This window comes from Portunus trituberculatus, chromosome 17 (assembly GCF_017591435.1).
Source record: "Portunus trituberculatus isolate SZX2019 chromosome 17, ASM1759143v1, whole genome shotgun sequence".
NCBI lineage: Eukaryota > Metazoa > Arthropoda > Malacostraca > Decapoda > Portunidae > Portunus > Portunus trituberculatus.
Genome location: NC_059271.1, coordinates 3,517,501 through 3,536,856, shown reverse-complemented (window position 1 = coordinate 3,536,856; position 19,356 = coordinate 3,517,501). Strand labels below are relative to the sequence as shown.

The following is a 19,356-nucleotide window of genomic DNA, read 5'->3' as shown; positions in this document are numbered from 1 at the left end:
GTGCTTATTTCCGTATGTGTGTGTGTGTATGTGTGTGTGTGTGTGTGTGTGTGTGTGTGTGTGTGTGTGTGTGTGTGTGTGTGTGTGTGTGTGTGTGTGTGTGTGTGTGTGTGTGTGTGTGTAATTCACCTCTGTCGCCTGCTGGTCACCTAGCCAGTCTTCCCCATTACAAAGCGAGCTCAGAGCTCATAGACCGATCTTCGGGTAGGACTGAGACCACATCAACACACAACACACATCGAGAAAACAAGGCCACAACCCCTTGAGTTACATCCTGTACCTATTTACCTCTAGGTGAACAGGTGCCACACATTAAGAGGCTTGCCCATTTGCCTCGCCGCTTACCAGGACTCAAACCCAGCCCTCTCAATTGTGAGTCAAGCGTGCTAACCACTAAACTACGCGGTGTGTGTGTGTGTGTGTGTGTGTGTGTGTGTGTGTGTGTGTGTGTGTGTGTGTGTGTGTGTGTGTGTGTGTGTGTGTGTGTGTGTATTTACCTAGTTGTAGTCTTACAGGGCCTGGGCTTTATGCTCGTGTGGCCCCGTCTCCATATCTACACTTATCCAATCTTACTTTAAAAGTATGCACACTTGTTGCAGACACTACTTCTTCATTTAAACTGTTCCACGTCTCAATACATCTCTGGAAACTATATTTTTTAATATCTCTCAGACATCTTCCTTTTCTCAGCTTTTTACTATGCGATCTTGTGCTTCGGATGTCATATTCTTCTCTCAGGATCAGTTTCTCATTATCCACTTGGTCCATTCCGTTGATCAATTTATAAACTTGTATCAGGTCTCCTCTCTCCCTTCTTTGTTCCAGGGTTGGTAGATCCATAGCCTTTAGTCTCTCCTCATATGTCATCCCTTCAAATTCTGGAACCATTCTTGTAGCTATTTTTTTGTAGCCTCCAATTTCCTTATGTGTTTCTTTTTATGAGTGGTCCACATTACTCCTGCATATTCCAATCTGGGTCTTATTATAGTACTTATCAATTTCTTCATCATTTCTTTGTCCATGTAGTGAAATGCTACTCCAATATTCCTTAGCAAATTATATGTTTCTCTAAAAATTCTATCAATATGGCTTACTGGTTGATTGTTTTCTTCCATCGTCACTCCTAAGTCCTTTTCCTTTTTAACTTTCTCCAGTTCTACTCCATCTCCCATCTTATAGATTCCCACAGGTCGTCTTTCACTCTTTCCCATTTCCATGACATGGCTTTTGTTCACATTGAATTCCATTTCCCACTTTTTACTCCATTCCCAGATCTTATTTAGGTCTTCTTGCAGTATTTCACAATCCTCTTTTTGCTTTATAACTCTGCACAGTTTCATATCATCTGCAAACAGATTTATGTAGCTGTTCACTCCTTCTGGCATGTCGTTAATATAAATGAGGAAAAGTATTGGTGCCAATACTGACCCTTGTGGCACTCCGCTTTCTACTGCTCTCCACTTGGACTTCATATCTTTAACTACCATCCTTATTTCTCTCCCCCTCAAATAATTTTCTATCCATCTCAATGTGCTTTCTTTAAGCCGCCCTTCTCCTCTAACTTCCATAGTAATCTTGCATGTGGCACTATGTCAAACGCCTTTTTTAAATCCAAATAAATACAGTCAACCCATCCCTCTCTCTCTTGTACTCTATCAACTATTCTAGAATAGAAACTCAATAAATTAGTAACACAAGACCGTCTTTTTCTAAAACCAAATTGGCTATTTGATATTAATTTGTTGTCTTCAAGGAATTTGATCCATTGTTTCTTTATTATTCTTTCACACATCTTGCATATTACACTAGTTAGTGATACCGGTCTGTAATTTAAAGGTTCATCCTTCCTTCCGCTCTTTTATATGGGAACTACCTTAGCTCTTTTCCATTCTACTGGTACTGTTCCATTTTCTATTGAGCATTTTATGATGTTGTATATAGGGCTTGCTAGTTCTTCCCTACATTCTTTCAGTATTCTGCCTGAGACTTCATCTGGTCCCACTGCCTTCTCTTCATCCAGTTCCTTCATTAACTCTTTTATTTCAAGCTTGGTTACTTTAATCTCTTTCATATAGATTGTCTCTCTATTACCCTGTGGCCTTTCAAATTTGGATTCCTTAGTAAAGACCTCCTGGAATTTTTTTTTTAATAGTTCTGCCATACTTTTTGGGTCTTCCACCATCCCGTTCTCTCTTTTTAACCTTTCTATTGTTTCTTTTTGCCTAATTTTTCCATTTATGAATCTATAGAACAATTTTGGTTGCTCCTTACATTTTACGACAATGTCCTTTTCTAAGTTCTTTTCCTCATCCTTCCTCACCTAACATATTCATTTCTCGCTGCCTTGAAGTTTTCCTTATTTGCTGGATTTCTATTTCTCCTCCGCCTTTTCCATGCTCCATCTCTTTTCTCCTTTGCCCTAGCACATCTTGCATTAAACCAATGTTTCTTTCATTCTTTAGGTCTATATTTCGGGACATATTCCCTGACTCCTGTTTTGTATATTTCCAAAAATAAGTTATATTTCTCCTGCATTGTCTCTGAGTTTTCCATCTCCTCCCAGTCTACATTTTTAAAATAGTTCTTGAGATTCTCAATATCAGCCTTTCTGTAATTTAATCGGTCTCCTTTGTATGAATCGTCTCTATCTTCCTTTCCCTCTTCTATATCTATTTATAATATTGCATGGTCACTCTTTCCCAATGGGCACTTATATCTCTCTTTCATCTGATTGACACACACCGCATCAACGACATCACTGCTCAGTTTATTCCACTTATCAATGCTATGATGCGGGAAACTGTATTTTCTCACGTCATTTAGACAGATGTTCTTTATTAGCTTTTTTCCATGTCCTCGGAGATGATTACTTGTGGTCACCTTTATCAACTCTCTGTCCAATATGTCAATCTTGTTCACCAATTTATACATAGTTATCATGTCTCCTCTTGTTCTTCTCTCTTCTAATGTGGTCAGCCCCAGCTTCCTCAGTCTTTCCTCATAGTCTAACTCCCTGAGTCCTGGTACCATCCTTGTTGCCAGGATCTGTACCCTTTCCACTTTCTTCACATTTTTCTTCATATGCAGTGACCAGACACATGCTGCATATTCTAACTGGGGTCTTACTAAGATACTTAATATCTTTTTCATCATTCCTTCATCTAGGTAGTGGAATGCAAGGCCAATATTTTGATGTATGTTGTATGTTTTCCAAAAAATCTTGTTAATGTGTTTCTCCGGTGACAAGGTGTTTTGCACGGTTACTCCTAAGTCTTTCTCCTCATTGGTCTCTTTTAATTTTCTCATCACCCAGCCTGTAATCCCTGTTTGGTCTGTATCTACTTCTTCCCATTTTCATAACATGGGTCTTGTCTATATTAAATTCCATCTGCCACTCCTTACTCCACTCATATATTTTATCAAGATCTTCCTGTAACTTGTTACAATCTTCCACATTCTTTACTCTCCTCATAATTTTAGTATCGTCCGCAAACATGTTCATGTAACTGTCAATTCCTACTGGCATATCATTAACATAAATCAAAAACATGATGGGACCCAGCACTGACCCTTGTGGAACTCCACTGGTTACCTTCTTCCACTCGGACTTCCTTCCTCTCACCACTGTTCTCATTTCTCTTCCCATTAAGTAATTTTCCATCCATTTTGCTAGTTTATCATTTAGCCAGATACTGTACAAGTCAGACACTTTCAGGAATTTATTAATCTTTTATTTACTTATTTTATTTTTCACATTCTATCCTGAGTGCACCAGTAAGCATTTTTTGCGCCATTTGATTGAGTAATATTAAGCCACTAGGCTAATATAATAGCTAAAATACCACTGATAGCTCTTACATCATCAATGTCATTTGAGTTGTCCGAGCCATTAGAGAAGCAAAAGGGCAGTTCATTACAAAAGAAACTTTTACTTTGCATTATGCTACATAAAAATAATGTAGCCTACTATATAAATCAAAACAGATATATATCTTCAGCTCACATAAAGATTGAGGTGCACATACTTCTAACTCAGGGGGGAAGGAATGCTGAGGGTTGTGGGCCTTCTGTAGCAGCTCCACTGCAAGCCATCTTGGTAGGTCTGCAGCCACAAAGGGGTGTAGGAGTAACTTGTCCGCAGTTGGCCTTCTCTTCGGGTTCTTGGTAAGAGCAAGCTGGAAGAAAGAGACACATGTGGACCAGGAAACTGATTGTCTTTGAGGACTATCATAGTTGAATTAGAAAAATAATAAATACATAATAATAATTATGATGATAATGATAATAAATAATAATAATAGTAATAATAATAATAATAATAATAATAATAATAATAATAATAATAATAATAATAATAATAATAATGAACATAATAATTATACTAAAAATAATAATAACAATACTACTACTAGTACTACTACTACTACTACTACTACTAATAATAATAATAATAATAATAATAATAATAATGATAATAATAATAATAATAATAATAATAATAATAAATATAACTGGTTATACACTCACACCTCGATACTGCAGATCTCCATCTAATAGATTTGGAAGGAATGGATCAAATCTAGAGCAGTCAATTAATTTGAAGCCTGCACTCACAAGTAATACTGAGTCACCTGTAGCATCAATCAAGATCAAGACTGACAAGTTACCACTACCTGGCAATCAATAGGAGTAAAGAAAAAAAAACAGAGAATATGATAGCAGAATGTCATAAGTATGAGGAAGAAAGAAAGGAAAAAGTTATGGCCAATATAGGTGAGAGAGAATGGTATAAAAGATTAGAGGAAGATTAAAGCATCTCCACATTTCTAGGCTTGTTTGGAGACTAAGAAAATGGGTGATATTGCGAAACGTAAAAAAAAAAGTTCTTGGTACTGAGTTGGAGAAAAGACAGACTAACTTCAGAAAAATTACCAATAAATGGCAGAACAAAGTGGATAACCTACAAAGTGACGTAAACTGAACCAGGTTACAAAAAGACTGTCTACATCAAAGTAAAAATAACATAGCTTATTGCTCCTTAGTTTTTCCCTTTTTTGTGTGTTGTTTGAATTTTCATAATTTTCTACAACCATGCAGTTCAGAAGAAAAGAGGATAAGGATGAATTTCCAAGTAGCAAAGAACTTGAGCTAATAAAAAGTTAGAAAGTGGTGCTTTTTTTATGTGGGTGTATGACGAATAAAGTGCAAAAAAAACAAGATTTCATATACTCGTAATGCACAATCTAAACTTACCAAAAATGCAATGTATAAGAATTCTACAGTCAGATTGGATAGTGTGCTTGATTAAAAGTACAATACTATATTTATTCCTTCATCTTTCATAAGGGAATTGTTGATACTAGCCACTACTAATCTTAGTGTCAGTACTGACAAACAATCAGCTTCATGGGAGTAAATGTTCCCCTTTTTTTAGTTTATAGTACTGAGGAATGAGTGTACTCTCTTCAAATTAAAACAAAAGATAGATGAATCAGTTAGCAATGCTGGATTGAAGTTATAACTATGTTATATAGCTATGCTACTAGTGAAAAATGGTTATCCATATTGTGTTCATAGGTAATACTCCTATTTGAAGAAAACAAGATTGACTTGCAAAATCTTATAAATGGTCAGATAACGCTTACAAATGACAAAATTTAAGGGGAAACAAAAGAAAGAGTATGAACGGAGTATAAATGAGACAGTTATTTTGAGGGAAATAAGGAATGAAAATTTAGAAACCTGAAGCAATGTTAACTTAGGATAAATGGAGTTTGTAGAAGTCAGTAAATGAAATGCTATGAACACCCATAACAACAGCCTGCTTATGAAGATTTTTGTAAGCAACTACTCAAATACTGCCTTCATATCTGTCAAGTACAAAGGTACATACTTTATAATCTTATCACTTACTTTTACAAACTGGTGAAAATTTTGAGTCCATTTTGATTTGTCTTTTAACGTTGGTGGCTTGAACCCACTCTTCGACATAAGAAATAGTGCACGCATAGGATGAAGATCAAACATGGGAGGTTGAAGCTCAGCAAGTTCAATAGCTGTTACACCAACAGCCCAAATATCACAGAGTTGGTTGTATCCACCTTTCCTCTCCACAGCTGCTACCTGTCAAACACAAAGTTTCTAAATTGTCAAAAGAGACAATCAATTAAGATAATAACATGAAAATAAGACTGCAACTTTAACATAATATACACTGTTATGTTATAAATCAGCCCTCTTTTCTGGTAAATACCATATCTGATGGCTCATAACATGCATGGGCTCGTAAGACACACCCACTTTTGGCAAACATTGGGGAGAAAAAAAAAAAAAAAAAAGGTAAGTGGGCAGATTTAAGCTCTGAATATGAATTGAAGAATTTCACTTGACATTTGAAGACTCTCACATGCATTTACATCATTATTAGATCTCCTTTAAAAACTTTAATATCTGTTAGTAGCCTATGTACCAATCTTGTCATGAAATGTAAAAATGTACCAAGCATATGGCATTAGCACTGACTGTGAGAGACCATAGGCCTAATAATCATAAATTTTTTCTTTTTTTATCATCACTTTTTTTTACATATAAGCAAGATAAGAATGTTAAAAGACAGGTGCAATTTTTGTTATATGAAAGTGTGTCTTACCTCAAGAAGTAACACCATCACACTCTAAAGAACTCATTGAGTCTTGCTCACGTCAAGATCAAGATGGCTGATCGCATGCTTTGTTTTGGTTCATGTAGTGTATGGGAAATTCTTCCTGACTGGTTTCATTCTTTGTGAATTACTATGTATGACCTATTATATGTTACCTTTAAAGAAAAAGTTTTGTGGTGTAGTATATATCATCACTTTGTTAACATGTGCGAAGATGTCTGGGGTTTGATTTTATAGCCTATGTCGCCATAGACTGACCACCAATCAATGCCTCAATACTGATCCTTGGTCTCATAGGACACAGGACAATTTCCTGAGACTTTTTTTTGGAGAAAATTTGCATCTTGTAAGCCATCAAATAGGGTAAGTCTCTCTTTCTAAACAAACATTCACACACAAATAACTTTACACAAGCATACATGCACTCACTCATTTGATAAACTCACTTAAACATCATAATATAAACACACACACACACAGCACATTGAGATGGATGGAAAATTATTTGAGGGAAGAGAAATAAGAACGGTAGTTAAAGATATGAAGTCCAAGTGGAGAGCAGTAGAAAGCGGAGGGCCGCAGGGGTCAGTATTAGCACTAATACTTTTCCTCATATATATAAACGACATGCCAGAAGGAGTGAACAGCTACATAAATCTGTTTGCAGATGATACAAAACTGTGCAGAGTTATAAAGCAAAAAGAGGATTGTGAAATACTGCAAGAAGAGCTAAATAAGATCTGGGAATGGAGTAAAAAGTGGGAGATGGAATTCAATGTGGACAAAAGCCATGTCATGGAAATGGAAAAGAGTGAAAGACGACCAGTGGGAATCTATAAGATGGGAGATGGAGTAGAACTGGAGAGTAAAAAAGGAAAAGGACTTTGGAGTGACGATGGAAGAAATCAATCAACCAGTAAGCCATATTGATAAAATTTTCCGAGACATATAATTTGCTAAGGAATATTGGAGAAGTATTTCATTACATGGACAAAGAAATGATGAAGAAATTGATAAGTACTATAATAAGACCCAGATTGGAATATGCAGGAGTAGTGTGGACCCCTCATAAAAAGAAACACATAAGGAAGTTGGAAAGACTACAAAAAATGGCTACAAGAATGGTTCCAGAATTTGAAGGCATGACATATGAGGAGAGACTAAAGGCTATGGATCTACCAATCCTGGAACAGAGAAGGGAGAGAGGGGATCTGATACAAGTTTATAAATTGATCAACGGAATGGACCAAGTGGATAATGAGAAACTGATCCTGAGAGAAGAATATGACATTCAAAGCACAAGATCGCATAGTAAAAAGCTGAGAAAGGGAAGATGTCTGAGAGATGTTAAAAAATATAGTTTTCCACAAAGATGTGTTGAGACGTGGAACAGTTTGAATGAAGAAGTGGTGTCAGCAACGAGTGTGCATAGTTTTAAAGAAAAATTGGATAAGTGTAGATATGGAGACAGGGCCACACAAGCATAAAGCTCAGGCCCTGTAAAACTACACACAGAAAGAAGATCTAATGCAAGATACAGTGGATAAAAGGAAATTTTTCATGACTTTTGGGATGAAGGAAAAAAAAATCCAAACAATTTCACAAGAGCGTGAGGAGAAAGAATTAGCCAAAACTATTATCAAGCAAGTTCAAGACAGCACACAAGAACTGGGCCAGGAGGTGGAGGAAGTGATTAGGTTAGCAAGATTCAGTGAAGGGGGTAGGAGACCAATGAAAGTAAGAATCAGATTCCAAGTGGCTGTGGAGGATATTATGGCTGGGAAAGGGAAGCTAGCTGATGATACTGAACATAAAGATATATGGATGAAAAGAGATATGAACCTAGAGGAGAGGGAAAAAGGAGAAAGTGCTAAGAAATGAAGCTAAGGAAAAAAACAAGAAAAGGACAGAGATCGAGAAAAAGAATTTCTACTGGAGAGTTCTAAATATGAGACTAAAGAAGTAGTACCTAAGGAAGAAAGAGGTCATGGAGGAGGCAAGAGAGGAGGCAAGAAATTAAGAGTGACTTATACTAATATAGATGGTTTGATATCCTGCACGTTGGAGATTAGGGATTACTTAAAGGAGAAAAGCCGGATGTCATGTCCATTGTTGAAACAAAATTAAGAGAAGAGATCCATGTTAACTTTAAAGAGGAGGAATATAATAGCTGGAGGAGAGACAGGAAGGATTAAGGGGGAGGAGCAGTGCTAATAATGGTTCGTGATAACATAAGTGTGGAGGATGTGCAATATGGTGAGGACAAAGTGGAAGTAATGGGAGTAACAATCAAAACAGAGGAATTGAAAAGAAAAATCATAGTTACATATGTGCCATGTAAGACAAATACATGGGGAACTGAAGAACATAAAGATATGCAAAGAGATGTGATTAAGTGCCAAAATAAAATGCTAAGAAGAGATGGAAGAAAACTTTTAGTTGGAGATTTTAACTGTAAAAAAGTAAACTGGAGAGAGATGGAAGTAATGAATAATGCTGGACAGTGGAGCGAGAAAGTGTTACAGTTGACTATGGGTAATGCAATGGACCAGTGGGTGGAGAAGTCAACAAGGCACAGGGGGAGAAGAACCATCGTTGCTTGACCCAGTATTAACAAAGAAACCAGACCCACCTCCCATCATACAAGACCTTAGTGCAATGGGTAAAAGTGATCATGTGACATCAGAGATGCAAGTACAGGAGGAGGATGGGATAAGATACAGAAAGGAATACAAAGGAGAGATTAAATTATGCATGAGTGGATTTTGAAAAATCAAGGATTTTTTTTGCTAATATTGAGTGGAGCGGGAAATACGCTAGCTGGCAACTTGTGGAATGTAAACAAAGGGCGCATCATTCTACCGCATACAAAACTTATGTACATGAAATTTAGAAACTGAAAAAAACAAAAATTCTTGATAAGATATATGAGTGGAGTAAGGAGTGGCAGATGGAATTTAATATAGACAAAACCCATGTTATGAAAATGGGAAGAAGTAGATACAGACCAAACAGAGATTACAGGCTGGGTGATGAGAAAATTAAAGAGACGAATGAGGAGAAAGACTTAGGAGTAACCGTGAAAACACCTTGTCACTGGAGAAACACATTAACAAGATTTTTTGGAAAACATATAACATGCTTCAAAATATTGGCCTTACATTCCACTACCTAGATGAAGGAATGATGAAGAAGATATTATGTACCTTAATAAGATCCCAGTTAGAATATGCAGCATGTGTCTGGTCACCGCATATGAAGAAAAATGTGAAGAAGGTGGAAAGGGTACAGAGGCTGGCAACAAGGATGGTATCAGGACTCAGGGAGTTAGACTATGAGGAAAGACTGAGGAAGCTGGGGTTGACCACATTAGAAGAGAGAAGAACAAGAGGAGACATGATAACTATGTATAAATTGGTGAACAAGCTTGACATACTGGACAGAGAGTTGATAAAGGTGACCACAAGTAATCATCTCCGAGGACATGGAAAAAAGCTAATAAAAGACATCTATCTAAATGACGTGAGAAAATACAGTTTCCCACATCGTAGCATTGATAAGTGGAATAAACTGAGCAGTGATGTCGTTGACGCGGTGTGTCAATCAGATGAAAGAGAGATATGACAGGAATGGACAAGGAGACAGGTCACAGAGAGCTTATCTTGGGCCCTGTAATACACAAATAGGTAAATACACACACACACACACACACACACACACACACACACACACACACACACACACACACACACACACACACACACACAGTTTATCCATAGTTAGGTTAAGCATTTTTAGTTCATTGTGGTAATGTCCCACCCCCCCCCCTGTACATTTTCAGTGTATTTTTTTTTTTACATTGCCTAATTAATAAACCGTTTATTATTATTATTATTATTATTACACACACACACACACTTCTTCAACACTCTGTGACCTAAGAATCTTTTAATACTAATATAAATGTTTTCAGTGTCAAGGTTCCAATATCAATAAACCATTTATCTTTATTACCATTATCATAATTATTATTATTATTATTACTATTATTATTATTACTATTATTAACACCATCATTACTGCTATTATTATTATTATTATTATTATTATTATTATTATTATTATTATCACACACACACACACACACACACACACACACACACACACACACACACACACACACACACACACACACACACACACACACACACACACACGGCCCGGTAGCTCAGTGGTTAGAGCGCTGGCTTCACAAGCCAGAGGACTGGGGTTCGATTCCCCGGCCGGGTGGAGATATTTGGGTATGTCTCCTTTCACGTGTAGCCCCTGTTCACCTAGCAGTGAGTAGGTACGGTATGTAAATCGAGGAGTTGTGACCTTGTTGTCCCGGTGTGTGGTGTGTGCCTGGTCTCAGGCCTATCCGAAGATCGGAAATAATGAGCTCTGAGCTCGTTCCATAGGGTAACGTCTGGCTGTCTCGTCAGAGACTGCAGCAGATCAAACAGTGAATTACACACACACACACACTGCGTAGTGTAGTGGTTAGCACGCTCGACTCACAATCAAGAGGGTCCAGGTTCGAGTCCCGGAGGAGGCGAGGCAAATGGGCAAGCCTCTTAATGTGTGGCCCCTGTTCACCTAGCAGTAAATAGGTACGGGATGTAACTCGAGGGGTTGTGGCCTTGCTTTCCCGGTGTGTGGAGTCTGTTGTGGTCTCAGTCCTACCCGAAGATCAGTCTATGAGCTCTGTGAGCTCTGAGCTCGCTCCGTAATGGGGAAGACTGGCTAGGTGACCAGCAGGCGACCGTGGTGAATTACACACACACACACACACACACACACACACACACACACACACACACACACACACACACACACACACACACACACACACTTCCTAAGATCCCAAACCTTGTTGATCAAACTTACATGTGGATTAGTACACAACCATACCCAGATCTCTCTCTGAATCTAACTGTCCCCCCACCCCAAAAAAAAAGGCTAACTATTATGAACTTATCTGTAAATTATATCAGATGCATGAAAATCTCTTGCACAGGTCAGAGGCTTTATAATATTTATGTACCTACAGCTAACCTCCATTCACTCTTATCATGCTTCTTGCTTCTTTGCTTATCAGATATAACTCTTGTATCTAACTCTTTACACCATCTATATCCCATGATGTCTCCCTATAATCTTTATTTAACAAACATCCAACCAAGTTATCTTAAGGCAGCATCACAAAGGAGTACTTTTTTGGCAAGAAAATGCTCTGAGATGCTGTTATCAGCAACTTTTCAGACCTGCTATTGGCAGGTTCATCACACCAGTGACACTCTCATGCCACAGTTGTCTCATCAAACTGAAACAAACAGGATCATAGACAACTACCAGAGGAGGCAACTAGCTATCATCAGTCTTGATTTTTTTTTTTTTTTTTTTTTTTTTTATAACATGTGGTCTTTTCACGGGAATTTATGGGCTAAAGGGGATACTTTTTGGGGTACCTCCTATCTCAAAGCCCACCCGCTAGGAAACCGTTGCCTCGAGTGAGGAAGCCCAACCTACACTCGGACCGTGGACAGGATTCGAACCCGTGCGCTTGGAGACCCTTCAGACCCCAAAGCGCGCATGGTTCCACTGTACCACAGCAGCCAATTATTTGAAGAATTAAGCACAGAAAACATGGCTGGGCAAGACAGAGGCTTCAACGCAGAAAAGAAAATGTGTACCATAGATGATAATGAAAGCAGTGGGTCATTTCAACAGAGTGTTTCCTTCACTTTTAATTTATATAATTATATAATTTGCTATTCCTTTCTTGTTCATAATATCTCACACATATGTGAGTGTGCCAGTATGGCAATGTTTACAAACAAAGATACCAGAAGATACCATAAAAGTTTGATCATGAGCGAGGTCTGGGATTCAGGATATAAGATGCTGGAGGACGCTGGTAGAGGCCGCTACTGTCATCTAGATGCCAGGAGATGCTGGTAAAAGCTCTCGCGTGATGCTGCCTTCATTCACTAAATCTTATCAAACTTCTCTATACCTCCAAACTGTCATTATAATGCTTGATCTGCTTGATCAAGTTTCAGGTTTCCCTCGTTATTTGATGCCTCATTATTCGATATTTTGATTTTCCAATCGTCATGAATTATGTCCACTCACTCATTTACCATTGTCTGGGGTCGTGTATCCGATTTTCAAATTATCACAAGAATATAAACACCCATGCTGCAGTCGCCATCCATCGAAACCCATTCCCATTATATGTAAGAATAAGTGGTAAATAGGATACTGTTGACCATCACTAACTGGGACTAACACGGGGGAAAGGTTGGTCCGACAGACACAAATGTTCAACTTATCTGAATGCCCCCTCCTGACCCCCTGTCAAAAAAAAAATCAGACTTGGTGCAGGATTTATTTATTTATTTTGGGGAAATTTTAAATTTGGGGATTACAACTCTCTCCAAATCCTTCAGACCCCCAATTACCAGATGGTGTAGTTTATTTTTGATAATTAAATACCCTTCCCACCAGGAAGCATTTTTAAATGTCCCATGCCGTTGCATCATAACCTGACTCACAACCTACACAGTACATGGCCAGGATTCAAGAGGGGAAATGCATCATTTAGCCCTCTACTTTTCCAGAAATAATACCCTTACAGGCATAAATTGTCAAGGATTAGAATCAGAAACTTCAAAAAGAGAAGACAACAAGAAACAAACAAACAAATGTATCACTGGGAGACAGCTGGACATTGAATCCTCACCTCCCCTCTCCACTTTGTCAAGCGTGTTATCTCCCCTTCCAAGAGCCTCACCTCAGCTCACTCCTTACTGGCACACATGCTTCTCCACCATCTCTCTATATCATAAGACTTTTTATCTTTTCAAACACTGTTTTTTCTCACTATAGTCTGTCCGTTTTGATTATCTCAGAGCAAACCGTGTGTTCGGTTGGCAGCCCTGCCTCAGCTCTGCTCTTGCTCAGCCCTGCTGAGACGCAGATTGTGTCATTTTTAGTAAAGTGAATAAATATAAATGTTTGTGTCATTACTGAGTAAAGTGAATAAATATAAATGTTTGTTAATGAATCTGCATCTCAGCATGGCTGAGTGAGAGCAGAGGTGAGGCAGGGCTGCCAACTGAACACAAGGTTTGCTCTGAGATAATCAAAACGGACAGACTATACCTTCATCATCACAACTATACATTGCATAACTCTCACAATAACACTATTACAAAAGATTATGTTGAGACAGAGGTATGAAGCTGGACCAGACAAGTAATAAATACTTCACTGCATCATTATCTCACTTCAACACACTAATAATGACTCAGAGGCTGTCCACTATATAAAAACCACTATATAAAAAAAAATAAGCAGCCTATAACACGACCTCTTAAGGTAGCATGAAAAAGTGTTCTCTATCTCTCAATACAAGTTAGGCCTAGGTTACTCTCCCCACTGAACGAATTAAATCCTATTGAACCTTAAGCTCGCTATTCAATCATTCGTTATTTGATCTGGTTTTCAGGAACGTTACCCATTCATAAAACAAGGGAAACCTTTGCTCTTTTACAACACCAGCTCCATTCTGCACTTCCTCATTTCCCACTCTTATTATTTTCATGTTACTCCATAGATATTCCTCAGAAATTTATCTCTACTATATACATTGTTCTCCTCTCTCCTTTTCCCACATTACATATTTCTAGTCCTATACAATGTTTTTGTTGCAAGTACCACTATACCATAATATTCATTCCTCTTTGCATTCAATCCATGAGACCAATAATTAGAAAAAGATATGTTTAACTTACCTCTGGGGCCATCCAGTAGGGTGTGCCAATGAAAGACTTTCTTTTGCTTATGGTAGCTGTGATTTGAGCAGAAACACCAAAATCAGCCAACTTTACATCACCATTCTCCGTTAGTAGAATGTTGGCTCCCTGGTGGATTAAGGTGTAATGCAGAAAATTAGAAATTTGCTATTTTCAATATATATATATATATATATATATATATATATATATATATATATATATATATATATATATATATATATATATACACATACAGTAGTGCTTTGCAACAATGGACACTTCTGTCTCTGTCTTCCTTTCTCTCCCTTTGCTTTCTACATAAATTGGTGTGCTTCAAAAATTACTTCCAAAATCCTTCAAATTTTTTTTACAGTAGTGCTTTGCAACAATGGACACTTCTGTCTCTGTCTTCCTTTCTCTCCCTTTGCTTTCTACATAAATTGGTGTGCTTCAAAAATTACTTCCAAAATCCTTCAAATTTTTTTTCAAAGTCGCTGTTGAGGTAAAAATTAAGGAATGTTCTCTATAAAGAAAAGTGTTCCCCCATCCTAAACATGACATCTTAGTAGGGAAATGCAACCCTGCCAAGTGCTGACTACCGGGCCTGATATCTCTAAGCCTCGCACCTTATGCAGTCTTGCCATAGAGTATTGCCCTGCTGCAAACTCATAATATGGTCACCCTCACAGCCAATCAAAGTCAGTAATCTGCAATGCGAACAGTACTTCTTAGAGAGAGAGAGAGAGAGAGAGAGAGAGAGAGAGAGAGAGAGAGAGAGAGAGAGAGAGAGAGAGAGAGAGAGAGAGAGAGAGAGAGAGCATGATAGGTTGACTGTGTTGTTTACACTGCTTTCACTATCACACTGATGAAGCTATTTGTTCATCATGACATATACAAGGCAAACACCAGTCCACTTCATACTAAATTACCCTCAGTCAAAAGAGGAAAGAAATTATATTACTGACATCCAAAGATCAGTAAATGAAGACAAAAATCAAGTGATTGGAGAGTTTTAGCTTTAGGTAGAGTGTCGTCTATACTTCAGCCGTGACGCTCTCTCTCTCTCTCTCTCTCTCTCTCTCTCTCTCTCTCTCTCTCTCTCTCAGTGCAGCAGTGTCATTATCCTTGCTTGCCCAACCTAACAGCATTCAAACAGAAATGCATATCTAGCATTTCATTTCAGCAGGTCACAGGTCCAACCAGCACGGGACAACAAATCATCATGAGTGTCAATCCTGTAACCCCACACAGGCAAGCAGTTGTACGATTTACAAGTTTTTTTTAAATCATACATGAACAAAACTAGTTACAACGGTATCTGGCATGCCTTTTTGGCTTGTTTATCGTGTCATATGTGTATTCATCTGCGCAGCCACTCAGGAACTAAGGATTCATGGGAAAAAAATGCCATAACGGTCCAAAAAAAGGTGATTATTTTCTGACCAGTCCATTATTGAGCGAAATCCATTATTGCAAGGTCCATTATCACGAGGCATCACTGTATTAAATAAAGTTATTTCAATTAATCCAAATCAGAATAAAAAATCATGGTTTATATCAAAACTAAATATCCTGTATTAGAAAATGTAATCTACTTGTACAAGACAACCATCAACTCTGTTTGTCTTATCCAGGTCCTGCACTGGTCCTGTAGCAGCTTTTTACTGATAATGAAAATAACTCTATGATAAAACATGTATTCTTATAGTAGGTAAAATACTCCTGGATACAATTATGTATTGATTTAACATAAAAAGTTATACAAAAGAAAAAAAAGACACAAAAGTACACCCAACACACCTTTTTTCCCATCACGTAGAATCAAGATGCAGGGATGAAGATAATCATTAAAACATTCAGATATTAAGTTAATTCAACCCAGGTCTCTTCCAACTAATGAATGGAAATATATTGACCAAACTTTTAGAAACTCTTTCCAACTGAACTTTACAGGAAGCAGTCAGTCTCCTTTATCCTTACATAAAAACTACCTGATGTCATTAAAATATGTAGCGGATAAAATCATGAATCAGCATCACAGCAGTTTTACCTGTAAGTCAAACACTGTTGTTTACCTTGATATTAGTGAATGATGACAAACAAACCACACCACTGCTCACCTTGATATCCCGGTGCATCTTGCCCATCCGGTGAAGGTATTCCAAGCCCCTTAAGGTTTCCCGGCACATATATCCAATCTGCCGTTCTTGTAGGGGACCAATTACTGCAAGTGGATACCACATGTAAATGAGTTTAAAAGGAATACTCACATAGTATAACTAATAACATTTTCAATTTTGCTACCTCTGCTCATATAAATATAAATTACAGGAATGTCTCAAATTATGCCAGAGATACATTTCAGAAGGGATTGCGTAATGTGAAAATAGCATAAAGTGAATATGATTACAGAATTAAACTGTACACTGTTCAAGGTTCCACTTCATATATATATATATATATATATATATATATATATATATATATATATATATATATATATATATATATATATATATATATATATATATATATATATATATATATATATATATATATATATATATATATATATATATATATATATATATATATATATATATATATATATATATATATATATATATATATATATATATATATATATATATATATATATATATATATATATATATATATATATATATATATATATATATATATATATATATATATATATATATATATATATATATATATATATATATATATATATATATATATATATATATATATATATATATATATATATATATATATATATATATATATATATATATATATATATATATATATATATATATATATATATATATATATATATATATATATATATATATATATATATATATATATACAGTAAAACCTCAGCTCACGACCATAATTCATTCCTAAATCCTGTTCGTCACCCGATTTGTTTGTCCCCCTGAATCAATTTTTCCCATAAGAATGAATTGAAATATCATTAATCCGTTCCAGACCAAAAAAAAAATCATACTTTTATCCATAAAACCCATTCAAAATAGACCTTTAATGTATGCATGACATGAACGAAATAATTATAGAAAACCTAAATTGTTTTACTTACCTAAATGCTTTCAAAGTGATAATAAAATGAATAAAAAAAGAAAAGGTTATTTACTTAAGAGACTGGACGTTGATGGCATGATGGAATGGAAGAGAGGAGGATGGGGAGGAAGACAGACAAGATCCGAGAAGACAGTCATGAGAGAGGACTTTGGATGTGCGCAGCGTGCCTGAGCTTCACAACAGCAGTGTAGCGTCACAAGTTAGTGCCGCTATGTGGGGCCCCGTTATAGTGAACACCAGCATGGGAAACATGGAAAGATTGCCAGTCTTCGTCTCTGCCTTGGAAGACCCTTGCCTGCTGGGGATTGACTTTCTCACTCATATGGGAGCAAGTTTGGACTTCCAAAAAGGGAAGTTAAAGGCACGTGGCCAGGAAGTTCCTTTGATCCTCGGAGGTGATGCTCAGTGTAAGAGGAGCAGGCAGTAGGACAGTGTTATTTGCCAGGCGAGCGAGGAAACAGCTGTGACGGATGTGCCACAATCTGCAGTACCTGGACATGGCCAGGATGATGATGACAGCAACACGGAGAGCCACCAGAGCAGCGAGGATAACGCCGAAGAAGCTACAGTAGAGCGCGCCGGTAACATCACCATGCCCAGGAAAAACAGGAGAAAATCGTGGTGGCACAGAGATTATGTTATGTAATATTTTTCGTATATTCCTGTTTCTATTTTCTTTTTTGCTTATATTTTGTTTTGTTGTTGTGTGATAGCCAGGTTAGCTATCACACAAACGGCTCGCCTGCTGGTGAGCCGTTTAACTGCGTTCGTCCCCCGAAATATCGTTCGTCCACTGGGTTGAAATATTGACAAATTTTTTGGTTGTCTCCCGAATTGTTCATCCTTAGAGACGTTCGTCAAGCGAGGTTTTACTGTGTGTGTGTGTGTGTATGTATGTATGTATGTATATATATATATATATATATATATATATATATATATATATATATATATATATATATATATACAGTAAGGTCTCGGTTTACATCAGAGTTACGTTCCTGAAACATGACGTAAGTCGATTTTGTACGTAACTCAAGTTTCCATACATTTCAAACCATATTATCAAGTTTTCAACCAATCATTGTTTATGGTCATTCAGGTAAGTTAAAGGTTATATTGTTATATTACTTACAACTATGTAGGAATATGAAACACAAGTTTGTTTTTGTTGTTGATTAGGGCCACGAACGCGAAGGACTGCAGGTTGCCGAGAGGGTGGGCAGGTCAAATGTTGTGACGCTCAGGGCAGACAGCTGGGAGCGTAGTGCAGTGCGGTGGGAGTAGAAGCATGGGCAGCGGGGCAGGAAATGCAATAGGAAAGGGCAATAGGGATCAGCAGACAGGCGCAGATGGTGCAAGTGAGCTGCGAGTGTCGTGTGGCCCAGGTGAAGCTCCGGAGTTGTTATTGTTGTGATGGGTGCGCAAACCCTCAAGGTTGTCAACCTCCCTGTTGTCATGGTAACGGGCTTCCCATTTTCTTCTTCACTCCCTCACACACAGCTGCTGCCTCCCTTCTCATGTCTTTAATTACGTCCTCTTTTTCTTGTAGTGTAATGGTTTTCCTTTTCTTAGCATCACTGCTGTCACTAAGGAGTTTTCTCTTTGGTGCCATTGAGCAAGATACTAAGAACTTGAGTCAGTAAACACAGAAGTAGGATAACACTCTTGCCAGGGGCGACAGTGTGGTGGAACTGAGGCAGGATGTTATTGTATTCAAGC

The 19,356-nt window shown here is 37.4% G+C and overlaps 1 protein-coding gene across 1 annotated transcript in view; it reads right to left on the bottom strand.

The window, feature by feature from the left end:
- LOC123505172 (mitogen-activated protein kinase kinase kinase kinase 3-like) overlaps nucleotides 1–19,356 on the bottom strand; it is a 190,945-nt gene that overhangs the window by 132,651 nt on the left and 38,938 nt on the right. Inside the window, exons 4-7 of the mRNA XM_045256333.1 lie at nucleotides 16,626–16,729; nucleotides 14,503–14,631; nucleotides 5,914–6,123; nucleotides 4,026–4,175 (exon numbers count right to left, since the gene is read on the bottom strand). Of these exons, the coding sequence (XP_045112268.1) occupies nucleotides 4,026–4,175; nucleotides 5,914–6,123; nucleotides 14,503–14,631; nucleotides 16,626–16,729 (593 nt within the window). The remainder of the gene's footprint in view (nucleotides 1–4,025; nucleotides 4,176–5,913; nucleotides 6,124–14,502; nucleotides 14,632–16,625; nucleotides 16,730–19,356) is intronic.